At 40.5% G+C, this 27,972-nt stretch overlaps 2 protein-coding genes across 2 annotated transcripts in view; one reads left to right on the top strand and one right to left on the bottom strand.

The window, feature by feature from the left end:
- PARPBP (PARP1 binding protein) overlaps positions 1-27,972 on the top strand; it is a 289,156-nt gene that overhangs the window by 255,732 nt on the left and 5,452 nt on the right. The window lies entirely within an intron of this gene.
- Positions 4-27,925, bottom strand: LOC128807259 (tyrosine 3-monooxygenase-like). The gene is made up of 12 exons (XM_053977492.1): positions 27,728-27,925; positions 26,676-26,850; positions 24,674-24,762; positions 22,511-22,578; positions 21,162-21,212; positions 17,476-17,621; positions 12,650-12,785; positions 11,941-12,010; positions 10,193-10,249; positions 7,150-7,245; positions 1,835-1,968; positions 4-163 (listed from the first exon to the last, which is right to left on the bottom strand). Exons 1-12 carry the CDS (start codon positions 27,923-27,925, stop codon positions 4-6), a joined length of 1,380 nt encoding a protein of 459 aa, XP_053833467.1.

The following is a 27,972-nucleotide window of genomic DNA, read 5'->3' as shown; positions in this document are numbered from 1 at the left end:
GTTTTAAGAGAGGTTTTCAAGGGCCAAGCAGAAGTTTTCCAGTTCCTCTTTTATCTGGTGGAGTGCCCTCTTGACTTTCTGTGGTGTGTTCAAAATCTCTATGCTGCTGGTGAAGGGGTCATAGTGCAGAGCAAAAGGCTTCTTGATCTTCATTGCATAGTTCCTGTGGGGAGACAGGACAGAGCTTCTAGTTCAAAAGGCTTTTCCTTGAGTGCAAAACCTGCAGGACCTCATTTCTCAGGGTGCAGTCATGACCTTACTGGGGAGCAGAGGCTGCTGTGACACCTCCTCACTGCTTCTCCTGAGCTTTGCCTGGTGCAGCACATCCTGCCCACGGCTGAACCACTTGCAGCCCCAAAGATCTGCAGTGCCTGGTCTCAAGCTGGCTGGCTGAGTCCCGTCTGTGCTCTCACAGCTCTGCGTTCACACAATTCAGAGTTATTACAACCACAAGCTGAGGAATGCAGGAGCACAGCATGTCTGCCGCCTTCACTTCCAAGAAATAACCTGGAGCAGCTCTTTCTGTGCAATATTCTAAAAACCTGTTGATACTAGGCATCCTGGGCTATTTTTCTGTCTATTATTAAAAGAAAAAAAAACATGATTGCTTGCCATTTTTGACAATATTTCCATTAAGTGCATGCTGGTAGGAGCCCCCTGTACTGATGTTGCCTTATGTTTTCCATGCTGACAGATTTTTGTGCCTTCAGTTATTTTGAGCAGCCTTGGCTGTGCAAATGTCTTGAAAAATGTATGAAAAAGCTTCATGCCTGGGAGTGGTATATTCCTTGTCCTCGTACGTTCTTTGCAGGTTTGCCTGAGTCAAATGCTTTGTAAGTCCTCTCTCTTCTGCCAGTGAGTTCTCACCCACATTTTTACACGTATTAAAATTTTAATGTGAACATTTAGATTTAAGATGACGAGCCTAATTAGCCATGGTTATAGCCCCAGCAGGCAGTGCTTCTGGGGAAGAGGCGAGGAGAGCAGGGAAGAAGTCTAGCTCAGGTTCTCTTCCTCTAATAAATTCCTCATTTCAGCTCCTGCATGCTCCCCAGTAGCTCCACAACCAACATCCTACCTCCAGCCAGAATTGGTCATGTTGTTCTAACTGTTGGAGATGAAGGCCAGAATTTAAACCCTGCTTACTTTAAAAAAAATGGGGAAAAAGAAAAAAAATATCCCTACTGCACAGCGTCACACAGTTAAGGAAATGTGTTTAGAAACACCTCAAGCTAATTTGAAATTATGTTATTTAGGTTGTAGACAGCTACTTCATAGAAATTAGATTGCTGGTGAATGCTGATTCTGGATTCTTGTGCAGATATAATCAGAGGACAAAGGCAATCTTGTTTTTAAGCCCCCTGCAGATCCATGCTAATTCCAGAGCCTGCTATGAAATTTCCATGTCACCTTGGGTAAATCAGATCTTCGTGATCTTCTGTTTGTATGGACTAGGACACAGGGTGGGATTGCATTCTCACAGTTCAGTTACAGAATTTATTTCAGAAGGTGCAAAAATAAAGCATTGTTAAGAAGAAGCATGGAACAGGGCATGGCAAAAGTAAATTCAGACTTTCTGCGAACCTTTTCTGAGATAAGCAAGCTCGTGCTTAACTTTGTTGTACAAAAGCCACTATGCAGATGCAGTGAGATAGCCTGGCACGGTTGCTGCAATGTAAATGTAAATCGATGTATTTGAGAGTACGAAACAAACCATTAGTTTTAGTGGGGAACTAATGGTTGCTGCAACGTGAATGTAAATAGATGTATTTGAGATTAAGAATCAAACCAGTGTGCCCCCCTCAATGAAAATACCCACAAAAACTTTACTTACTGAAACTTGACCTTGGCATCTTCCAGATTTTCTGCTATGAAATAGACAGGCTGGAAGGCTTGATCCTGGTAGGGGTGAACTGCAGTCACTTCTGGATCAAAAGGCTTGTACTCTGGCTTGTTTGACAAAGAATACTTTGTAGCAGGAACAACACCGGTTAGAGCAGGTGAATGAACAAAGAAAGAATTAGTCCCTGCTGGGCAGTGAAATTCTCTTTGGGGAATAGTTAGGGGTAATAGAAAGTCCTGTTATTTCATATGTCAGAGCTGATTTTCACAATTAGCAGTTAATAAACCAAATAATAAAGATTTTTTTTAAGATTAAAAAAAAAAAGAAATATATATTTACTGTATTACAGTGATGTACAGCTGGATAGCACAGCCATGTCCTCAGACAGGGAAGGGAAAGTCTGTGCCACCCCCCAAAATATAAATATCCAGAAGAAAAAAATATCATGCTGCTTTTTTTTTCAAATAATATCACAGAAGTTTCAAATAGTTATCACAGAAGTCCTGTCTATCATTACTTTAGAGTCCCCTAGCCCTTGTCACAAATTTCATGCTTCCTGCTGCAATGAAGATCAGAAGACAAAATGCTTCTGGTATTTTATGCACAGCTCCCAGGCCAGTATAGCAACCTAAAATCTTCCCTGAAATCCAATATACAAATATACACTATACTGCATGTGCACATTTGTATTTTTGAACCCATAGGGGTTCTTCTATGTGTTTTTCTCCAGTTCTCTTACATTGCCCCCACCTAGGCAAACACAAGGCTTATAGAAGCCACTTCTGTCCACGCTGCAATCACAGGTACATCTATATAGTTTGTTTACATATACTGGAAATGCCTTTTAAACCAGCCACCAGTTTGGCACTTGCACAGTCCTGGGAAGGCAGCTCTGCTTAGGCTTAAAGTGAGTTCCCAAACACTGTGTCTGCTCCTGAAACTGAGGTGAGGTACTTTAAACCCAGCTCAGCCCCAGTGACATTTGAACTGCATCATGGATGTGCCTAAAAGCTGGTTGGGCCTCCAGCTGGCCAGGTTGGTGAAGTGTCCTGGGTACAAACCAAAAGGAGAAAGGAACTCATCCCATCAATGTTGAGACCTTCCTTTCCACCTTCAAGCTGGACAGTGAGCTCAAGACTTTCAGTTCAATCTGCTATCTGGAAAAATTCAGACAGTACTCCTAAGCACATATTTAGACATTTCAATGAACTGGTGCAGAAATAAATACCAGGCTTCAAAAAAAAAAAAAAAAAAAAAAAAAAAAAAAACCCAAAACACCAAAACCCAAAAGCTCCCAAGAATATATAAAAGATGGTGTTTTTCTTGCTCTTCATTTGCAGTGTGTAATTGAAGAGTAAACCTTGGATAGCACTCATACAATCTAAGATGGTTGGTATACACAAACATGAGGCTGCTCTTAGAATCTTAGAAGCTCTGGGGAACTAATGGGAAAAGATTTCAGTAACTCAAAACCTGACAGGGGTCCCACTATACTGTCAGTGTTGAAGCAGAACTGAAATCCCATTGATTTCAGTGGAAGTTCAGCTCGAAACCGGATGGCCTTAAAGGCCTCTATAAGTTAAGTACTGGGTGTGCTGCAAGAAAAGCATATGTAGCGCTGAGTGTTGCCAGAATTGTGGTATGAGCCATAAGATTTTACAGTATGTAGGACAGAGTCCAGCTGAGTGTTAACAGAAGAAGCATTTGGGATAATGTAGAACAGCTGACAGAATATAGTGAAATAAACAGTGCAATACTGAGAGCTTTTGGGGAGGAATTCTTACAGTTCAGAGGAGGCAAGTTTGGCCAGCAGTCAGACACATTACAACTGCTCAGTTTAGACTTGGGGATGGTTATCCTTCTGATACCTAGCTGCTGTTACTAAATGCTTTGTTAGATAACAGGGATTCAAATGCAAGGCTCATGCAGAGAGTGCCTAGCTCTTCCTCTCATCCTCTACCTTACCCCCAAATTATGCCCTGAGTTTGGGCAGGATCAACTCATGCACAGAAAATATCTACCTGAAGCTGACTTCAAACTGATAGGAGTGGGTGCTGTGGAGAAAAGGGAAATGTTTTAGAGATTTCATAGTCAGGATGTGGTTCCCTTGGTTACAGTCACACACCCACAGACAGTCAGTCCAGGCTGCAGCTCAGGGATGTTCCCAGGCTTCTTGCTGATGCTAAGTTCTCATATAACATAAGCCGGATGACTGCTGCATGCCCTCTCCCACTGGTTAGTTGTTATCTTCTTGTAGCCAGCCATCTAACCTTAGTAACTCATGCCCTTATTCCCTCTTTGGTGACTGAATCATTCTGCTGCTCCTGGCCTAGAAGCCTTCAGGTCCAAGGAAACCCCTCCCTTGCCCAGGCTGCTGCAGTGTGTCTCCTTCAACACACGACCTGCAGTGAGATTCCTACAGTATTTGCTATATTCACTGCCAACAAAGTGCCAAAACTTCACTGCCTGTGCCAGATATCTTGATCAGCTAAATGATATGGAATCGAGTCTGGGACCTCCATGCTGAAGTCTGTGTCTGGCCCACTGAGAGGACTGGCAGATAATTATTAGGTTGGATAATGGCTTTCTGCCAAGCAGCAACAAAACTTATCTAGAGCAATAAACTCAAGTCTGTCATGAGCCTCACTATCTTCCAATCTTCATCTTCTCTGATAGATGTGTCTAGACACTGCTTTATTTCTAAAAAAAATCCTTTCTATGAAACAGGCACTCCACTACACATATTTTCTCTTGCAGCTGTAAAAGAAGCAGCTGGTACAGGTTTGCAATTTGCTAACAGGTGCTTAGGCATTGGACCTCACCACATTACCCACACTGCCAGTGCCTACACTGACGTTAGAATCAGATGCTCAGGCAGAATAGAATGAATAAATATAAATATTTCTGTATTTCAGTTTTGTTCTAAGTAAAAATCAATGAAATTAAATCAGTCAGCTAAATACGGAAACTTTTAAGTTCATGGATATAATTAACTTGTGTACAACAAGTTTCAGGAGCTCAAGGTGAATTGCACAGAACCACTAAGCCATTGTCCCAGAAGATGCACAGTGAGGAACTTGCAGAGCTCACAAACGGATTCTGCAGGGTGCATAGCAGAACTGCTGGTTAACTGCTTGCCCATCTTCTGATTTAGGTGTTACATGCAAGATGAACATGCTGAAAGGGGGATAATCCTATTCATTACCTATTGAATAAAAATGCCATCACTACTGCCTGTATTTTCAGTAATATGATGAATGAACACAGAGGCAGACCCAGCTTTTTCAAAAGTTTATCCAGTAGCTTTACCCAGCAATTACCAGTGATAAAAATAATGACAAGAAACTGCCATTTATCAGCTCAGGATCATTTAGGACTTCCACTCTCAGCCTCAGAGGTAGGGAATTTGAGATGCAGTTGTACTTTTTTGTTCTATATAGCAGTTTTGTGCACAAGCAGTCCTCGCCTGTGGTTTTAACAAACAGCAGAAGAGCCTCTTGGTGTCTGAGGAAGAAAAGGGTGGAAAAAGAGAAGAGAGAGTACAAGTCTGGTGCACTTGACTCCAGACAGCAAAAGTGAGCGTTTCTGATGAGTTTTTTACCTTCACTTGGGTAAAGTTTAAACAGAAAAAGGAAGTAACCACATCAGATAGATTTTGTCGTGCATATTACTATGAAAGCTACATAAATATCAGCAATATGATTACCTCTGCCCTTTAGTATCCTGTTTAACATGCAAATGAACTTGATTTAGAACCATAAATTATTAAGCCAGGCAGAGTAGAATAAATGTGGCCTTGAATTGTGCTTTGATTGGAAATTACTGGTTTTACCAGGTAAATGAAAGCAAGTTTATGATTCCTGTTTGTTGTCAGTGAATATAAGAATTACTGAAGGATTCCCAGATAAACAGTAGCTTCAGCAGTACATAGTGTGAAGCTGGTGAGCAATCAGGCCAAGATCAGGCTGCTATGTTGAAAGGAAGTCATGTTTATTCCTCTAGAGGGCTAATGAACATGCAGATCTTTCAGCTTATTAAGAGAGAAAGCTCTTCACAGAGTTATCTCACAAAAATCTCCAAATTGCAAGTGTTGTGAGAAAAACAATGCTAAATTCAGCAAATGGTAAAAGTGAAGGTTGATGTCTGGGAAGGTTCCCCTTTCCCTGTGTTAATTTTGGCTGCCTTTCTGTGGGGACTCCTACTTGAAATGCCTTGAGATACATCAAAATGTTGGGTTTTTCCTCCTGTCAATTAACTGGGAAGTGGGCTGACCTGTACACAATTGGGAGAGTTTTGTAAAATGTTTATTGTCATGACAACCCAACTATCCCCAGTTCTGGGAGTCCAAGCTATGCTAATTCAGCCACAATTCTGTGTGAATGTATCATGTATCTGGCTGTTAGGCTGCTGAGTTTATGTGTTAAGTTTAAAATATAACTCCCATGAAAAAAAGAAAAAAATATTTCTGGTTTATAAAAATGCCGGAAAGAGTGGCATTTATTTTCCTTTGGCTCTTACCAGTTTATTAAAAAACATCCAATATCTGCACAGCTTGAAGCATTTGAGACGTACTGATACCAGTTTAGGGCTTCTGCAATTAAAAAGTGATCACCTGCATCAGTGCTCTTCAAAGTTAAGGAGAAATTAATATCGCTCTTATAAGCTGTTTGGTCAAAGGAGGGGAAACCCACTTTCTGTAAAAGTGTGCAAGTCCTCTTTCTACAGTTAATCTACCTAATCAAGGCAACATGAAACTTGTGCTCGCAGATGTTGATCTATGTAAAACTAGAGCTGACATTAGTTTTGAAATGTATTTAGGAATGAAAAATTCTAAAGCAATTTCTTTTTATCAGTGTCCATGCTATTTCCTGTTTCTTTGCACTTCATTTGGTCCAGTCAATTGGTGCCTTTCTGGTTCATATGTGTGTGAATGTCAATAGCATGGAAAATATGGCCAAGCTCATAATAGGCATAATATTGCCCTCTAGTGAGTAATTCAGAAAGGAACGTGAGTTTTGTGTCAAAGTCAGCTGCATCACTACTGGCAGAAGCAGGAAGAAACAAATCTAATATTTTACGGGATGGTTGCTTTCACTGCATTTCCTCTCTTTAGATGAAAGACAGGTACAATACCACAGTAGCTTTTCCCCTGTGCAGTAGCTTCTGTGAAGGGAGAATTATTTCTTTGCAAAAGAAAAATCTGAATTTTAAATCATACTAATTTTTGTATAAAAACATAGTTTGCTTTTACCAGAGGTCAGGAAAGTGGATTATAGAAATCTTTCAATATGACATTTGACACATACCATCAGCTCCCCATAAGATGAAAGCAGTCCTGCCCCGTAAGCTTTGATCAATCCATTTTGCTTGCAGAGGCCAAACTCCACAGTGAACCAGTAAAGCTGGGAATAAGAACAACTTGTGAAAAAGAGTCTGAAAAGGCAGAAATTTTTAAGCTTCTCATCTTTCCTTTAATTTTCTTTTATTGTCATTTCTTAATACCGTTGTATCTTCAAATGTTATAGTTGCATATTTTAAGAGAATACTTTTTTCCCCTCAGCATATAACACACACTAAATGTAACATGTAATTTTTCAAAACTTGTTGTCCCACTTAGGAAAAAAAAATTAAATTTTGAATGATAATACATAGGTAAATATGTATTTGGAATTCTTTGTTTGGAAGATGTTACTAATTCCCCTACAATCTTTTAGCCCAGATCCTCACTGTAGGCAGTGGAAGCTGCCAGATTTCCACCCACAGTCCCCAGAAGGACAGGAAGATCCTGACAGAGGGTTCAACATCTTTGCAAAGGCACTTGAAAGGAGAGTTTCCCTCCTTCTTTGTCTGTGTGTTCTCATTCAGAAGAATTGAAGAATGCCTTTTTCTGTATTGCGCCAATCATATGTTAGTCATATGCTCCAGCAGAAAACAAAGATACATTTCTCTGGGCTTTTCTTGTGATAAAAGCATACTTAGGACCATACTCCCTTTACCTGCTGGACAACAGTGGGATGGCAGCTCTTGGCTCTGCCAAACTTTTAGTGCTTCCCTTATTATAAAATCTGAGGAAATGGACAGTGGAGGACAAGTCCTGGACACAGCCTGATGCCCAGAGAAGCTGGACAGGCATTGTGCAAAGGGAAAACACAGTAAATGAGGCATTTCAAGAATATGGCTTTGTCTCACAACTCTTCAAGGTTCCTTTAGAGACACAGAGCACTTTGCTGCCTCATACACAGGGATAGACCTTGGCTTCATAGGTATGGCATTTTCAGGACCCTGCTTAAAGAACCACAGACAATTTGTAAAACTATGTAAAGCTCTATATTATTCTGTCTATTTTGCCTTTTCCATACATTATCTCTCTTTCTCTCACCCTCCCACACACACCTTTTCATTTTTATGACTTGGCTTTAGCCTTCAAATTGATCACTGAAGAAACAACATGCCAGGATCTTTCCTTTTGCAGGATCCTGAGTTGCTTTCTCTACAGTTCAGCAAGTAATTACATGTTTATATTCTGATAATAAGCTTGATTCTCATTATTTCACAATGAAACGTCTTTTTAGTACCTCTTCATTTGCAGGAGGCTTTTATGTCTCCAAAATGAGACATGGGAGGAGGAGGAATTCTTTTTAGTGTTTCTTAAGATACCCTGTATTTGGATTTTGGATAGTGAGGTTCTCTCAAGCTCTCACTGTTTTAACAGAGTTTAAAAATGTATTAGTGGTACCCTGGATGACAAGGACACTGGCAGTTTCCCGTCTGTGGTGCATGGATCTTAGGGAAGTTACAGGGCTGAACGACAATGGCATTTCAAAATTTGTTTTACAAATGTTTTAGACCATAGCAACAATTTTGAGATTCTTTGAAGAAACTTCTAAGATAGTTACCAAAATTCTTTTTATGAAGAACAGGGAATGACAGGGATTTTCAGAGATAAACACAGAAATCATGTTAGACTTTCATGTCAGGATAATGAATACAGTTCAGGTTCTCCTCTATCTTCACTTTTTAGAAAAGGAACTCAAACAGTAAGCCTAGATTAGGTATATAAACTTTAAACATTTGACTATTGGGATGTTAATCCAAAATAGGTCTGCTGTTCAGAATACTTGAATGGCACATACAAAATTGTATTTTCACAGACCCTGAACAGCAGAGAGTCCTTTAAAAAGGTGCCTTATTCTACCTCCCCAAACCCTAGATGATGCTAAGAAAGTTTCAGCCATGAGACCCTTTATTCTTCTGATCTTAACCCTATCTCTTGTCTAGGCCTATTCAGTGGAGGATCAGGAAGAGGTGCTTGCAGAGGAATGCTTTATATACCACAGACCTTAATCCAATCTCACCAAGATCTAGGGAGTGATGCAAAATGGTTCTCTGGGACTTAGAATTTTTTAACCCTAGCAAAGACATGGATCTTAACCTCATTCTAACCTCTCTAGACCCAGGTAGTGGAAGAGGCAATGTGGACTGTCACTGTCATAGTCTCCTCACATCACCAGTCCAGGACCTGGATGAAGTCACAAAGAATTCAGCACTTGTAGCAATCTTCAAAAATAATGGTGGTCTTACTTAGTCCTAACCCAGGGATGGATATGTGCAGATGGATTTTAGGTGAGCCACAACCTCCTTTCTGAATGGGACTGTGGACTGGGTAAGGAACTTTAGGAAGTGACATCCTTCTCTCATTCACTACCTGTACTAAATGAGTCTCACACAGCTCAGTGAGGATAAGGCTCCTCTCCTCCTCTGAAAAATTCATCAAGACTGGTATGGCTGCCACTATCAGAAAAAAACAAAAATCACCTGGCCTCCAGATGACTTTCAGAACAAGTCCAGATGGCAGTAAGGGGCTGTACAAATAATTTTGACAGTTGTAGACAGCCTAGTAACTCAGAACTGAATGGCAGTACCTGCTCCCAAATTGCTTTTAAGTGCTCACTTATTTGGTGAGGTTAATGAATGTGGTGTGAACCAAAGTGTGATGGTTCTCTGCACCTCATATAGGAGAAAATACAGGTATCACCCTGGGTATCTAGTGTTTTAAGTGAATCTGGAATGTGAGTTGGCACCATTCTGTGTCTGAAATTTTAAGAACTCAGCTGAAGAAATATATTCTTACAAAATCAAGAAGTGTAAGCATTTCCTCAGGTGGAATCACACCATTCTGGGCTCCCCCAGAGGGATTCCAGTCCCTGCTCCAGCACCTTCCTAACTTGTGGAGGAGAAGAGACAATCCTGCTGATGCTCCCATTTCTGTAGTCAATCTGAGACACACAGGGGATTCGCAGTGAATCGTTTGGGGTTTGCCTCTAATATTAAACTGCCATCTGTACTTACTGTGGCCAGTTTCTCAATCTCCTCTTCAGATGATCCAAGAGAAGCCAGTCCAATATCCTAAAGCAAGTAAGCAAGCAGACAGTGTTACACTAGTGTGATTATTCAGCCCAAGGGAGAGAAAGAGGGGAAAGGGGAGGGCCACATAATTTCTAGCATGAATAGCATGAACTACTCATTGTTTTTGTCACCCAAAATGACCTTCCATGGCTTCCAGGATGCCTACCTCTCCCTGGCCCCCAGCTACATACCACTGGGAGCCACATTAGATGAGTGATTAATCCTCAGTGTTCTCTGTGTAAAATTAACCATCTCTTGTCTTAATGCTGGTCTATCTACACCAGGCAAAAATTTACAGGGAGACATGAGAAGGAAGGACAGCAAAGGTGGGTTTTATCTTTGCCATTACCTTTCTGTCCCTCACTCTTTCTGACTCCCCTTTTATGAGCAGGCCAGATCTGTGCAGGGATGATTCTGTTTACTTTCATCTGTGCTCCCTGTTAAATGTTCTTCTCACACTAGGAAACTGTACATGTCTCTTTTTTTTTGCTATCCCAGGAGCCATATCATGCAACAAACAAACAAAATTAGGGCATTTTCACCATTCATCGTCTCATATTGAATGGAGAAAAAAAGAATTTTCATGGGGTGAATTCCAACCGCGAAAATACTTTGTGGGGACAAAAAAGTGAAATGTGAAAATTCACTGAATGTGATCTCATGTTGTATAGTCTGTGGTATTGATAGGAAAAGAAGAAAATTGAAAGCTTTGAAATTGCTGTAGTCTTTTATTTGTCGTGTGTCTTAAGTTCCAGTACTGAACTGAACTGAATAGGTTTCTTCCAGAATAAATTATAGATGACTAGGATGCTTAAAGTACTACTCTTCTGATTCTGTTAATAACCAATATTTATGATCAAAATGGTAACTGGCATGTATTCAAGTTGATACAACTGGAAACCACATCATATGAGGTGAACTGGTTTTCTTTTAAAGATATTTCTTCAGGGACCTAGCTCATGTTGGGACCTACATGTTGTTACCCCTCCAATCTTACTGCCAGTTTCCACCACAGATTCACAAGCCTGGACAATGAAATGTCTTCTTCCCTCTGCTATGGTTTTGAGGAACATTCATAGTTCTGAAGTCTTTAATTATGAGAGGTCATTGAGTTCAGTTGGGTCTGACACTGACTGCTCGTAGTAAATAGCCCCTTACTCTACAAAGAAGCTCTGTTTGCTTTTTGGAGCTTCCTCACCAGCGTGAGCAATGCTGTGAGAATCTGGTGAGTTGTAAAGGGAAAAAATAACTCTGATGAATGACATGGTGATGGACACAATTAAAGTCTCCTGCGAGACAAGAATGTACATCCAGAGACAGAACCAGCTTGGAGGCTTGGCTGTGTAGGTTCATGTGGTGTAGGACAGGAAGCCAGGGGAGCAGCTCGGTCAGCAGAGCTCAGACTCCAGCCCCACAGAGACATCCTCCTCCAGACTGACACAGCCCTCCCACAGAGAAGTCCCACAAGCTCTGCCTGCCCTTCCTTTCACACCATGTCTGTAGGGAGCAGTGCTACCACTCCCTTGGAGGAAATATCTCCCAAGTCACTGTTAGCCCACCATGCCTGGAGGTCATGACTCAGGCACAATCCAGTCTTAGAATTGCATTTCATGGTGAGCTGCATGTATTTAAGGCACTCTGGCCTGCTATCCAGAGCAGTTGGTTAAGGAGCCAGCAGAAAATGTTCTTACCTGTGAGAACTGGGCAAAATCCCTGTCAGCCAGCATGGGAACATGACCCAACAACTCATGGCAGCAGTCTCTGGAAAATAAGTGACCTTGTTTTTTATTAAAGCTTCCTTTCCTGCCCTTCATGAACTCCCTGTGAAGGACTTTAGCCAACAGACTCCAAAGGGAGCTGGTGTGAGTGCTCCACAGTGGCTGCCTCCATTCCTGGCCTGGCTCTGCAAGGATCAGAGCACTCCCTTCTGCCACAGGCAGCCAGCTGCCAGCTGCCCCCTGCCACCTTGTCTGTTGTCTCCTTGGGATGGCATGGGCACTAACCTTCTATGTCACAACATCTTTGAAAGGTCCCTGTTTGGTCCCAGCATACAACAAAAGTGTCTGTGCGAACTTGTAATTTCTCATGAAATGTAATTGCTGTTGTCTGGCCAGCACTTACTGGGAGAGTTTCACAGCAGGAAATCAAACTCCAGCAGATGGTAACTGAAGGCAGGATGAAAAGATTAAACCAGATACTCTTCAGTCTTTTCCTTCCCCAGGCAAAAGAGACAGAGAACCACACCCTCTCATGCATGACTTCCCCTTCTAAGTCTCTAGCTACCAGTTTCTCAAATTGTTTTATTCTGTAGACTACTGGATGGAACTCCAGAGCCAGTCCCAAGAGGATGATCCCCAGCACATTCAGAAGGATGGAATTATGTCAGGCCATCAAACTTACGGTTCTGGGGAATGCATAGGAGAAGAGAAATGCCTTGTATACTGTGTGCACTGAAAGACACGAAATGCCAGGCTGGCAAGGAAGTCACGAGCAGACAGCTGTCCTGCAGCTGGTCTCAGCTGGAAACCTGTTCTCTCTGCAGAGGGAAGGGACACCAAATTCAGCTGTTTCTAGGGTTAACTACACAGCACATTTACTTTAGCTAAGTAGTTTCAGGGATCCTTCCTGCTCTGTTGGAATAGTTCCCTCCACCAAGCATAGCAGGCACACCTTGGCTTATCATGATTGATGTACCCCTGTGCTGGTATAGGACCAGTTCCTGCAACATGGAATCACCTATCCATCCATCCTGTGTGTATTCACATAGCAGTATCACAAAGTGTGGGAGTACTGCCCACCCCAGTGCAGATTTTTGCACATATACACACAATTCTCCATGTTCCACATGACTGTGGTGTGTCTGAGGTCACACATGGTCCTTATGATCAAGCAGGGAACAGAACTTGCATCTGGTGTTTTTTTTTTTTCTTGGGTTTTTTTTTAACCATTATTTTTGTCTAGAACCCACTACAGAACCTCTCATTGATCTGATCATAGGTGTTTTGCTTTGCACATGTCCACAGAAGAATACAACATTTTGCATTGTGATTTCAGCTGGTACATTCAGTGTTACCCCAGAGCCCCCTGCATTACCATGAAAGGACTGTGAGAGATAACCAAAAAAATAACCAGTCCGGTGGTCAATAGAACACACACTCTACATTTCCATGGGAAACATGTTGGTGGTCTGCAAAGCTAAGAAAATTAGAAATCACCACTTTCAAAGTGAGCCAATGATAATCTTTTTGAAGTCCTATATTCAAAATCTGTGTTTCATTCTCAGCTTCTGTAAATGACATCTCGTCTTCTTTAAAGCATAAAACTGCATTTTAAAAAAATTAGAAATTGCTTTATTCTCAATTCTTCATCCATATTCTATTGTGTCATGAAGCCTATAACCTTTGTTTCCCTTTTTGGTGTAAACAAACAAAAAAATCCCACCCAGAAACCAAGCCATTTACAAGATTTGTTTTGGTTTGTTTTTTTCATGTTTCTTCCAGAATTTCTTGTCTTACTCTGTCAGGCTATTAGTACTTTTCCCATTACAAAATGAAACAAAACACCCAGTGAAAGAGGAAAAAAAAAGGAAAAAAATTCAAAGAAGTGACAAAATATATGAAGAAATAGAGGAATAAGAGGACAGCAAGAATGCTTCTTCCTGACATTGTGATGGTAGTGGGCATTTGTCGCAGGTATCTTCTATTGCTCCACTCAATTCAAAGGTAATTAGTACAGAACTGCCTCAAAAATTAAGAATTAAAAAAAAAACCCTATGGAGAGTATGTATCTACCTTTGTCTATTTGCTGGTCCAATCCAGAGGAATGTGAAAATTTCGGAATCTGGTAATCTTTGGGCTGAATTCTGAGTGAAGTGAAAATTGCACTAGCTGAAAAATATATTATATGAAAACCAAGACCTTAGTAACTCAATTTTGGAAGGACTATGAAAGAGTCTAGGGAAATTTATATAGCTTTAGCATCCATGTTGGAGGAGGAGGAGGGAAAATGAAAATTACAGCTTGTGTTCCCTGAGATATCCTTTTAAATAGAGGCCAGTGAATCAGACAGTCTGCTGATGGAACAGACTTGGCCAGTTGCCTTGAAAAGCCCTAGGAAAAAGTTATCTGCTGAAGGTAATATCTGCAAAACCTGAACTTCTAGTTCATGACTGCACAATAAAACAGCAATCAGTAGAGAATTGGGGGTGTGGCTGGTTGGACCTGCTGCCCAAAGATCTGGGAAATCAAAGTGCGTTGCAGAGAAGGTCTTGAGCAGTTGACCTAAAGTGATCTGCAAGGCTTAATTCTTGGCCTAAAAACTGGTGTATACAGGCAGCCTGTGCATTGTAGTGTGAGCTTGCTTGAGTTCACTGGCTGTAATTTCTTCCAGCTGTGGAGCACAATAACTGCCTAAATCCAAACTTCTTTCCTAGAAAGAAAGATGTTCCTAGGTTCGTCTAGTTAACCCTTTAGGAAAACACTTGCCATGTGTAAGCGATCACACTGTTAACTACTTAATTCCCTTTAAGTAATTGTGAAATATTTGTGAAATATAGTTAATTTCTCTTCAAGCTAGCCTCACTAATAGGTAATAGCAGACAGATCTCATACTGAATCAAAAGGAATTGCTTTCTTATGTTCACAGATACTGCTAAGTTAAAGAGAAGATGGAAGTTTATCTGTCTGTGTGGGCTGGTTTTAACATGATCACTTTCTTTCCAGGTTATCCCACTCTCTCTCTCTGCTTCCTATGGTTTATTATTTTCAAAGCTGTACAAGGGGAGGTTCAGAATGGACATTCAGAAGCATTTCTTTTCTGAGAGGGTGGTCAAACACTGAGAATAGGCTCCTTAGAAAACTGGTGAATGCCCCAAGCCTGACAGCATTTAAGAGGAGTTTGGTCAATGCCCTTAACAACATGCTTTAACTTTTGGTCAGATTTTAGACCTTGCAGATGCCTCTGACTCAGACTAAGTTTGGGCCTTGCAATAATGTCAATCTTCATGCTAGTCTAGAAAGTATTCTGCATAGTGAAATGACTTTCTTAGAGGGAAAATAGAATAGAGCCAAGATATCAATTCAAAGCCTTGTATAACGGGACTAAAATAATTTTCTCACTCTTAATTGTGTCTAGCTGTTAACACAGCTCTTCTGAAAAAAAATTTGTTTAATTCATGCATAACCTGTAGGCTAAAGTAATCTAATTTTAACCTACAGTTTAATCAGGGAAGGACCAGTGGTCTCAAGAAATATGAATAGTTCTACATTGTGGATATTCTCAGCTCAGTCAGAGAGAAAGAGAAAGGTTTTCTAACCAGGCAAGAACCTGGGAAACAGTTGGGAAAGAATGTAAATAATTCTCTAATCTATCTTGTTATTCACATTGTTTATAGATATGCTCTGCCACTGTGCGTCATTCACTGCACACCAATGGTGTGGGATGTTTTTACTCTAAGACAAATGAAATTAGTCTTCTCGATGTTCTCTATATATAGAGCGGTATATTTGAAATAAATCAGAGCTCATTTTCTTTGCCTTCTGATCTGGAGTTCTCTGTTCCCGTCCTGCTCGACAGCGACTCTACATTTTCCTTAGCTGTCCATTTCAGAATGGAATAAAATGCCTCTGAAATACTTGATACTCATTCCCAGTTAGTTCATACAATTAGCTTATAGTAGACACCTTGTGTTATAGTAAATTAGTTGAAACTCACTGAGAACATATTTCCAAACATTACTGGCAGGCTTTTCAGAGTTGCTGTTTAGTTTATTTTGTTTTGTTTATGACACAGAGAATATTTAGAACCAGAGCCTGTAAAGGGAATGAGCAGACTCCAGGCAATCAAATTCTGTCAACTAACATGAGCAATGCAAATAGGATTATGGCAGGATAGTCTTACACTATCCTAAATTCTCACACTTTGAAATCATCTGATCCACTTGAAGGATATGAATATCTGCGATAATCAAGTCAGAATCACAATTCCTGGAGCTCCTTGCTGTCAGCTATTGTGTAAATTAAATGAGATCAACTTCTTCAAGAGAAAAAATATTTATCAGCCCAGTTATAATAAGAGGGAAGTAAGATGGGTACTTGAATAAAAGTGAGAATACATACAAAAGAAAAAATACATAATGCCTACAACAGAAAAAAATCCTACAGCTGGGTGCAATGGTGTTCATGGAAGATGCTTTTCACATGGCAACCCTCCCTTCCCTTACACTAAACGTGCAATAAAACCTTGTCATCAAACAGCTTAATCTTCATGAGAAATGCCAAAGTCTGAGAAAACTCTTCAGACACAGAAAGCTTATTCAAGCTAACTGGTATCCCCTACTCTTATACAGAGCAGGTCACTTGATTTTCTGAGTATTGTAATTAAATACAATTTATTTAAAGTCAAGCCATATTTTTTATTCTGTATTTCATCATGGTGATAAGGTGTCCTCTCTCTGGCACATCTTTTCACTGAGGAGGAGGCTTTAAAGATCGCCTTTCTTTAGTAATTCTTGATAATCAAGTGGTTTACACAAAGCACCTGGCTTTGGGAATCCATGTAGCCTGTGGCCTCATAAGGCAGGCTCCCTTGCTCTCCTGCTCCTTGCTAGTCAGCCCCTAGCTAACAGGTCAGCCTAGCAAACTTGTGTGTCCTTTTTCTAATGTGACCTCTTCATGCCTTTATGGACTAGCACCACATCCTTTGTACTCTCCTGTTGGCATATGGCAGGCACCAAGAAGTTTAGTGTGACAAGGAGTGCGACAGAGACAGAAGGAAGCAGAGTTGTTTCAAGGCAGCTGCTGACTGACCAGCAGGATCTCCTGGAAATCATTTTCTCTAGCACACATCCACATCCTGCCTGGGGGATCAGGAAAAAGGTGTACTTGAGAGGTATGTACCTGTGCTTGTGTTTGGGTCTTACTATCAGCATGGCTATGGAAGCTTAAAACAGAGCCAAACCCATAAAAAGTCTGTGTGGAAGTCATACTGAGCACTGTCTGCTGTGACTGTAGTGCTGCTAGTACAGGGATTAGCTGCTTAGTGACACACCAGCAGCTGCCACTCACAGAACAGACACAAACTTCCAGCTGGGTCCCTCCATGTGCCTAGAATGAATGCCCTGTGCTCATCATCAGCTCTGCTCACCAGCTTGTTTCCTAGGAAATGGTTTGTGGTGCACAAATATGTGCAGGGAACCCTAGAATAAACTATGGTTTATAATGACTGACCTTTTAAATATCTGGAGACATCCTGAAGCTGAGGGATGTTATCCTCTCGGTAGCCGCAGTGCTTCTCGAGCTGCTGGAAAGCATCCAGGTACTGGGTACAGGCATGAGTAGGGTAAAGGCTCCTCAGCTTCCTGTAGACTTCTCTCCTGGAAATCAAAAACTGGATAGTGTGAGACACCTCAATAAAGCAGTACTTATCTGTACCATCTACATATCCACAGAGAGATGTAAAGCCCCAGCATGGGCATCATAGTCTAAAAATCTGAGCTCGGGACACCTGGTGCTTGAAAGCTGGTGCTGGTTGGATGTGGAAAACTATAAGGGCTTTTTATTTTATTTTTCCTTCAAAAGGTGTCCTTTGATGTTACATAACCCTAATTCTGATACAGAAGTGCATCTTGATTAGACACCTTCTTGCTAAGGTTGTTGGAGGCATCAGGGAAATTGCAGGGAGAGAGCTGGGGTACTCTGTTGTTCAGTTTAGGAAAGGAATGAATCAGGTGTTCCCCTCCTTTCTGTGTTTGGGTACAGCTTGAAATGCTGGTCCCTCCTTTTCCACCCTGAAGCCTAGCCTAGATTTGTCTCATAAAAGCCTCTGGGAAAAGCATCTTTTCTGATACTGAAGGGTAATATCTGGACAGGTGAAGAGGTTTGTATTTTTGCAGTTCAAAATGCCTGGCATGGGCTATGTATTTGAAAGATATGCCAGCTACTTGAAGCATTTATCCCACTATACAAAAAGAGACCAGCTGAAAATAATATTTGTAACCTGATTTGGGCACAGGCTTTAAGCTTCTCACAAACTTGATGGTACTTGGATTTAGTGTTGTGGTTTGGAATATATTTAGCTGTTGCAAAATAAGCAAGTAGAAATAGGATTGCAAAGAACCTTATAGAAATGGTTATTTTTGTTCAGCCGTGGCCCTCGGGTCTCAACAACTTTATAAACATTGTTTTATGAAAATTGAGATCATTCTTGGAAGTGCTGGGTATGGGAAATGACCTTTTGTTTGTTTTGTAATTTTTTTTTACCACTATTATTATTCTCCTTTTTGTGATGCTGTTGTTGCTATGGAGGTGATAGCCAGTCCCTGGTAATGGCTCTTTATTTGTACCAATGTCTTACGCAGTGTGGGAGTAATAATGAACCAGAATGAAGCGGGAGAGGAAAACCTCAGGAGGAAAAAAAGTTAAAAGAACAGAGGGAAACAGTGGCTGCTGTCACTATTGCAAAAGCCACAGGAGACTGGGCCATTTCCATGGAGGAATTCGGAAAAAATGAGGAGGACTAGAGTTCAAGCGTTGCCCTGGTTTATTTCCTCATAGAATACTACTGACTTCAGTGGGGTTGTGTGGGATTTGAACCAGTACAGGGTTCATGCCCAGACTGGAGTCTAGAGAGAGCAGGCTTGTTTACACTTGTGCACATATGGTCTCTTTTATCAAGTGTCATTCTGCTGTGTGTCCAAACATTGGCTACCACGGAAATGCAGGCAGTCCCAGGGACCAGTGGTGAATTATCCAAAGCTAAGTGCTCCTCTGAGACAATTATCTAAGTAAATCCTCCAAAGTCAAGAGAGGTGCAGGTATGAAAGAACTGCTGGAAGAAAACTTTATTAAACACTCTAGAAAGGAACATCCTAACAAAAGATGGAACCAGATACTTTAAAGACAATAACCTAATTTTACATAAATTTCCTTATTTTTCAGGGGGAAAAAAAAAGTGGCATTATTCTACTTGATTATGAAAATGTGACAGGTGCATCCCCATAAATTTCTCCTGAATTCTCCATTTTTCTTACACAGCTTTTGCCCATATGGCATCTCTGATTGCCTAGTTTCAGAGCCTTCCAAGAAGTTGTTTTGAAAACAAAAGCTCAGATCATCTGTACCCTCTGTTTTCTGAAAGTCGTATTTCTCCGCTGGCTTGGTTTTCATTTTTATAACCACGTTGCTACAAACTGAAGGCATCCAGCAACTCCTCAGAGTGACACCAAGGGAATTTAGCTTGTGCTACAAATTTCCCCTGCAATTGCACAGTGCTCAATTAAGCTGTGCTGTAATGTAGCTGACCTCAGGGCACAGCCTCAGGGGGCTGTGATAACAATTGGGAAGGCTAATTTTGGAAACAACTTTACATAACAAGACAACCTGGGTTGCTGGGGTTGGCTGTTTAAGGAAATGAGCAGATACTCCTTTAAAAGTCTATTCTGTTGCCACAATGGATCTAATTCTAGGTGGAGAAGAGCTGGAATGACGAAGGTTGGCAATAAAAGAGAAAAACAGGAAAGAACACAAAATTAAATTTTCTTAAATATGACATTCCCACACACCATCCCATGCCAAAATTGTTGGCTGGTGGTAGTAGTCATGAGCATGACACTGACCATCAATCTTTGACTATTGAAAGATGATATAAAAAAGTATTTGAGCTTAATAAAAATGTGTCCCCCTAGATGAGCTGGATGCGAGGTTTTTATGTGGTCGTGGCTATCTGTGGCAAATCAGATTTTACTTAAAGTATTGAATGAGGTGGGATGCCAGAGAGGTTCTGGCATGAGGCATCTAGTTCTACGGATTTAAAACTTGGAATTGGAATAAACTTTGAGTGTGATTTAGGGCAAATTACTTAAGTTCTGGGGTTTTCAGCTGCAGTTAGAAAATGTGGTCTTCATTCTTCCTTTCCCCCACCTTTAGGCATTCTTTTGATTTAAATTTCTGAACAAAGACTCTCTCTTATGTACATATATGGCACCTTGCACAATCCCAGGACTCCGCTCTTACTTGAGACATTTGGACAGATTAATGCTTTGTAGTATCACACAAATGTGGAATTACTGCTGCTTACTGATAAATTTTAAAGTTAGTGGGAGAAAGTGGAAAGAGCGGGATTTTAAATAAGAACTCTGCTCTCTTTCAAATCTGCCACATATTTCACATACTGTTTAAAAATGCTTTGAACTGAATTAATTTTATTTAATTCACTGGTTGTGGTTTGGGGTCTCTTTTTTTTTGGTTTTTTGGGGGTTTTTTGGTTGAGTGGCAGACCTTCAGGAGAAACCAAGCCCCAGTGGAGAAATGCTGCAGCCTTGTAAAAATAACTTACCATCATTTCATATGATACCTAAGGCCCTTTTACAATGTAAATAATGTATATTAGAAAGGTATTTCAAAATTTCCTCTACCTTCAGTTTGAGAAAATGATACATATTCTTATTAAAAGCAATGAATACTTGAAGGAGAAGCAAGCAAGGCTCCTCTGTCCTGTGGATACTGAATTAGCCATATCCTCTGAGTGAATTTCTGTCCTGTCAGTGGGCATTTTCTCCTGGTAACAAGTCTGAAAATGTGATATTTCTGCCAGCACCATAGCTATGATGAATTAGAGGTCAGTCAGAAGAAGTTATTCAATAGGGTCCAGGTGTTTTCTGGCTTCTGATACCCTGATGGGATCTGCACGTAGGGAGATAGGAAAACACCTTTTGCTCTAGAAAGTGAATAGTTAAGACCAGCTCTGAGAATGGCTTTCTGCAAAACAAATGACCAAAAGATGACATTTAACCAAAGAGTAAAATGTGGGGTGGGTGAACAACATTTTAAAAAGGTTATAGCTGTCTCACATTGCCAGTCTTTCCTGGGACTGCTGTGGAATGACCCAGCAGTTGGAGCATAAGTACCAAACTCACCAGGTTGCTGTTTCCTGCGCTGTGTACTCAATGTGAGGTAAAGGGTCTCCTCTGTAATGAAGAGAAGAAACATGACACATGTCTCAAGACTTCAAGTTCAGTTTCCAAGCTTTTTTTTTTTTTTTTTTTTTTTTGCCTGCACTGTGAATTTTTGCCGTAATGAAAATAGAAACAGCGAAATAGTTAATAATGAACCATCCATTTGTCTTGGTCAGCTCTAATGTGGGTGCTCTCTCTTCTATTACAATGTGGGGAGGAAACAGGGATATGTGAGAAAGAGAGCTGTGTTTCTGGTTCACAGATGCAATTAGAGACCTCCAGGCTTGCCATCACTTCTGCTGAAGGCAATCTAGCAAGCAAAGCACAGTGTGTGTCTGGAGGGACCCTCCCTGGAGGATGTGATCAGCTCAGCACCATCACAGGGAAGCTTTCAGAAACCCATGAGCAGAGAGCTGCCCAGGCACTCGCTGTGTGGTTAGCACTGATTCTCTGATGGGTGGTCTTTTCTCTTCTTCCTCACTGTCGCTTCTTCTGTAGCTCTGAGTCAGTTCAGTTCTGCTTTTGGGCTGTTATGAGCTGTGCTGACTCTGATATTTGATGGAAAGAGAAAACTGTATTCAGAAGTCTCACAAGACTTTGGAGACTTCACCAATTCTTGGATACCATGAACCTGATAAACCATGACCAGTTGTACCTTCACCTTTTATTTACCCTACAGAAAGCAGCATAGTTCTGGTGAAGTTTTACACATAAAGGTAGAAACATCTCCCATCTGGAAATGTTTCCATTTGCTTCCCATTTGGAAGCTTTTCCAGTGACTAAAATGAAAAAAAAAAAAAAAAAAAAAGTGATCATTTTATTTTAAATGCCAGTATTTATGAGAACTGAAAGCTTTTTATGTTTTTAGGTAGTTAGTGTCCATAGACAGAGACATTTAAAAAAGCAAATAACAAAAAGAAGTAAATTGCTTTCCACTGTCAAAAGTATGTTTGTAAATATTGTTCCTCAAATTTCCTTGAAAAAGATTAGCCTCAGCTCAGTACCAAGTCCTAAAAGGAACTTGAAAATTGAAATGAAAGGTCATATTGCAATCACTTCTGCTAAAACAAAATCCAGCACTGGACTGTGATATGTGAATGTAGTCTTCAGATTTTTTGTCTTAAAATGTATTTGCTGTGTCATCACAAAAGTCTATTTCACATGGAGTGGAAGCTTTTGTGGGTGAATTTTGTTGTCTCAAAAGTGGCCCCACTGATACATGAACAAAATATGATATCTGTTACATTTCTTGCGCATCAAGTCTGACAGCGTGGAGCGTTGCACTTTCCCTTCAGCAGCCTTGTACTTACGCTCTGTAATTAAAGGCCAGGTCGGCAAAGAATGCCCTCCGTTTGTTGTACTCCAGGTCAGAGTATCCCTGGGTTAGAAAATAATCAGGAAAAAAGTTTTGCATTATGAGAGATCTGTGGGCATAAGTAGAATTCATCAGAATCACCACTGGATCTGTGGAAGTACAGGCTCCCCACCCAATTCTCACTGCCCATTTATTACTATGTTGTGATAAAGACAGACTCAGTGGTATCTGTTTGAAGGGGACATTTACCTACTGAATACCAGCATTTTCTTTCTGCTCCTTTTGTGTTTACTAGAAATAAAACTTCAAGTAGGCTTTGCCAGCTATTGAATATGCATACAGACATGGAATAACATTCCTTTTAATTCTGCATCATTCATAATAGGAACTAAAACTTAAATCTGGAACCGTGTGCTAATATAACTCATAAAACAGCATTGATCAGCATCATTGTACAAATATTTATTACTCTAAAATATTCAGAATTTACTGGAACCACTTTGTATACTGCAAGCCAAATTTGTCCCTTAGGTTTATTCACATAATTTTTAGTGTAGCAATAATACCAGTAACCCTGCAGTTAATGAGTGTTGTGTGGATGAATCTGAGGAAAGGGCTGGATCCTGAGAGCATGTTTATTACATCATATGTTGTGGTTAATATGTTCATTCAGGTGCTTGTCAGTGGCTGTAACAAACCCATGCGAAACACACAAAAAGCTGCTGGGCCAGACTCACACAGATGCTGTGACATCCCAGCTTTGTCTCTGTGAGCTCTGTACCCACCCTCTGTGCAGCGGGAGCCTCCCTGGGGAACCTGCAGCCAGTGACAGGGTAGCCCAGAAATCAGTGTCACAGTGACATCAGTTTGATTGTTTGGGCCAGTAAAGAACAAACTGAAGGTGTGGAGAGAAACAACCCAAACTGTCTATTTGGTAGGAAATGTATATGCAAAATGTTTGCTGAGCTACCTGTACATCAGCTTCTTTTGTGCTTTCCTCCAGCCTCTCCATTTTTGAGCCCTGCTCAGAAGCCTGGTAAATCAGCCCACACTGTGCTCTCTCCTGCCACAGACAAGTGATGTTCAGTGCCTGAGGTAACTTGTTTTCAACTTGTTAGGTATTTCTAAATTGCACTACATTTGGCAATTTAGATTTATCCCCACTCAATACTTCAGCAACTCAGCACCACTGCTGCTTTCTCTCAACCTCTTCAGTGCTCACACCTTCTATTTGGCAAAGGATGAGGGGAACCTAGTCCAGTTTGAAGAATTCCCTATGTGTGCTCATTTATCTAATGAGAAACAGCCTAAGAATTAGCTCAGGAAAATAACAAACACTTGGACTGTTTGTATCAGAAAGAAATAAGGAAGAATGAAAGATGTCCTGGTTAAGTAGGACATGAAGCTCTCCTAGAGCATTATAGTTGAATAAGTGATTCTCAAAAATAGAATCAGATAGATTCTATAGACTTGGAAAGGTCTATTTCATATTACACAGGACTGTATATAGTTCACAACAAAACCTGGTGCAGGTTAATGAAAGAGACTAAACAGAATTCAGACATGTAGAGAAGAGAATGACAAAAAAATGCCTTGTAGATTTTGTTGACCCACATCTAATCTTCACTACATTTCTCAGTGCAAAGTATCTCTTCTTTTTGTCCTTTCTGTGCATTGCTTCTATGTGATTCTTGACAGAATAAAATGCTTCTGTGACCTGACTTGTCAAGTGACAAATGACCTTTTGGGGTCCCTTTTGTGTCTGTGCCTAACTCACATCTCATCTGTACTAAGGCTGGGAAACTTTGATGAGAAATAAGTGTTAGATTGTTTGTTTATTTGTTCCCAGTACTTTGCCTTACTATCATCACTAAAGCAGGACTCTACAGTGCATTTTTCTTTCCCTCTCCTAGAGTTTGTGTTTAGAGTGTGCCTAAGAGGGCACACATAAAGTTGTTACAGTAAAAGCCTTTTTGTGGTCCATTCCTGCAGGGATACATGCAGTTCCTAATTCCACTGAAGATGAGCTTTTATCTGCCCCTGTGGTGTTTTTCTCTTCTTTCATGAGTATTTCTTTATTCCTGAAGTTTCCCTTACAACAATCCCCCTATGGAGAGTTTCTCTTTTAAAGATGAAATAACAGTAATGTTAAACTTACAGGGTGACCATGGTCCAAATTAGGGTCATATTTAGTGATCAGATGGTGACAATTATCCAGATCTTGGATTTTTCTGGGGAACCAGGGCACTGGAGAGAAAGCAGAAAGAGATAAATGAGAGAGACTCAAGTAAATTTTAGAGAGAAAATAAAAGCTGTGCTGAAGATTACAAACTTTCTTTTTATCAATATCTAAGAATATTCATATCTATGTGTTACCATGATTGTCACACATCTCAGTAGTTGACTTGCTTCCTGACCAAACTGGCAGATTGGATGAAAAATTATCTGAAATTAACTTGCTGTGATAATCTCTCAGTTTTAATTAGTAGAAACAATTTTTAAAAGCAAAAATATTTTTTAGATCAAATGTGTGTTTTGTTTGACACAGGACAACAAATTTATTTCTACATTCTGGATTTCAGAATATATTTTGATCTTGTCTAAAAAGCAGTCTTGCATTTTCATACCTTTAAAAGTTAGTCAATATTTTAAAAGGAAAACGTGGTATTTATAAAATTTCTAGAAACCAAAGAGATGAAGAAGTATCTTCAAGTTTTTTTCCTTCTGGCTCATTATTTTTTCCAGCAACATTATTCTTTAGCTATATTTCCAAACAGCTTCCTTCTCATGAAGTTGGAAGCTTTTCCAGTGACTAAAATGAAAATAAAATGTGATAATTTTATTTTAAATGCCAGCATTTATGAGAAATTAATTTTAAAAAAGAATTTTTGGAAGAACACAAAGTTGATATTGCTTTCCGAGGTCTGACTGATGCTGTAATCAGACTTTCTGTGTTACAACTCAGAAAGGTCCATTTGGGGTCACCTTAATCTCATACTGGACAAGACATCAAACAACTCTCTATTGAATGGTAAATTTAACTTTTGCTGTATGTATTATATTAGATCCAATCACATCAAGTTTAAAGAAATACAGATCTAAAAATACCCATGGATGTTGGGGAAATTATGTAATTTTCATGCATTACAACCAATTCTGTGATAAGTAGGAAGAAATACCACTCTTACAGATGCCTTATGTGCACCCAGAACTCTTTTCTGAGCCTTTGTCTTTGGCTGTACCAGTGGTTCTGCATGCAAGGTACCTTTCCTGCCATCTATTGCCATATTCCCTCAAAACCTGTACCTGATCACAGCTGTCTCAGAGTGTCCCCATACACATCTTGCCTGTTCCCTACAGGACAAAAAACATAAACACACCCTCTTTTAACAGTCCATCATTTTTATTGTAGTTCCAAGTCCTGGCATGTCTGAAACCTCTCAAATCCCAAGGAAATCCTAAAGAAATTCTTCTCCAGCTTCAAAACCCTCTTTGGCTTTCCTGATAACAGTGATGCCCTTTTTATATGCCCACAGATCCTGAGAACAGCTTGGCTAGGGCTGCCTCTCGTTGTTAGCCTGACAGTGAATTTCAAACAACACCCAAAGGTGCCCAAACAGGACTGTGTAAGTTAAAAGTGCTCTAGGAATATCTGTCTGGCCTTGTCAAGGGAGGGGAACATGGCAATTCTGTACTGAGAGAACTCAGTCTGTTAGCTGGACCCTCAGCCTTCTCATCTGTCATCCTCAGGATTGTATTAAAGGTCTCTAACAGCTGTATCCACCCATTCCTGCCTGCAAACAAGAAAAATACCCGTCTGCCTCTGTGTTTGTCTTGAAACAATCAGTTCTCTGCGCAGCTTTCAGCACAAAATCTTTCTATCATTGAGGAGTTTCTAGTTTCTCCTCAACTTTTTGTTCTGCTGTTCTATCCTTCCCATCTCCCTCTTTGCTGGAACACTTCTCACCTCAGTTCCATGGGCTATGATGAAGTGCCTCTCTTTCTGCACCAATGGCAGTGGAAAGCAGCCATGCAGAGACAAATAATGAATGCCCACGCACTGACTTTACAGACAAATGGAATTACTATTATGAAGCTGAAGCTAAAACTAAAAAAGTTACTCCAAAAGAAGTGCACTAAGAGATGCATGCATTTCTTACCTTTGTCTTCTCTGCTGGTTTTCACATCCTTTGCTACTCTCTTTAAGGAGGTGATAAGGATACTAACATCAGCACTGTGAACTTCACATTCAACAAAAATGTCAAGATCATCCACAGAGTTCTTGGGCTTTTTGGCTCGACGGGTTTCAAAGTGATAGATTTGAATTTCAAACATCTGCAAGAGCCAAGTGTTCATATGCTGAAGCTTCTCCAAAGACTGAAAATCCAGGTAAATCTAGATACATTTCCACAATGTCTTTAAAAGGTGAGTAAAAGAGGTATTAACTAGAAGTACATGTTAAGTAATGAAGTCCAATAATGTCTGGTTTACAAAGAGCTAAAATACAGACAGAGCTAAATATTAAACACTATAGCATTGGGTTGAGAAAGAAGGAGATGAAAGATGAGATACTGTTGACTGTAGAATTTCATCTGTGCAGAAATAGCAAATGAGTGGCTGAGTAACTTAAAATCCTGCCAGAATGAAAGCAGACCTATTGATGTATAATGGCATCATAATCATTAAATAATTGTGAGAAAAAAGTAACAAGCACAATAGTTTTCTTTAGAGTTATTCATTTTCCCAGATAAGAGTGAGCACCTGGTAGGGGTACTTCAAGTGTCCAGACTACATAATATCTGTGTGGTTCACAGCTCTTATAGTCTTTGTATCTCCTGCCAAATATGTGGAGAAAATTCGCTGGCTTCTAACATCCTCACAGTTTGAGTGCTTGAAATGCTGGCCACCACAACTGCTAGAAAGAAGCAACTGATTGCTATCTCCTCTGAACAGCCCTTGCATGAAATGGTGATTCTTCTAAAAGACTATGCCCAGATGCTCCTTCCCTCCAGAGCACTCTCCCTCTTTGCCCACCTCTCTGAGCAGCTGGAGCAAAACCAGGACAGTGAGAAAGGGAGAAGGCAGCATGAGGTGCGAGTCAGGCAGGGAGCAGGAGAAGAATGAGAGAAGGAGAGATGCAGACTGGGAGACATGAAGGAGGCAGAGAAAGAAGAGAGGGCTCAGCAAAGGAAGGGGATACTGAGGTCTGTACCTCAAAGACTTCGGCTGCCTTAGAGAGCTCAATCTTCCTCACATTGTAGAGTGTGAGGGTCAGGACGAGAGATGCTCTGTCATCCTCCCTGTTGGAGTCCAGGCTGCCCTGGCTGTTCAATGACTGCATGCCACACATCTCCTTCTCCGTGTTGGCCTCTTCTTTTGGGCCTGACATCCCCACCAAATCATTCTTCATTGTGAGATAGGGGAGTGAATTGCAACAGCCAGATATTGAGTGGAAAC

The sequence above is a fragment of the Vidua macroura genome, chromosome 5 (genome assembly GCF_024509145.1).
Source record: "Vidua macroura isolate BioBank_ID:100142 chromosome 5, ASM2450914v1, whole genome shotgun sequence".
Taxonomy (NCBI): Eukaryota; Metazoa; Chordata; class Aves; order Passeriformes; family Viduidae; genus Vidua; species Vidua macroura.
This window is presented reverse-complemented; position numbering and strand designations above follow the sequence as displayed.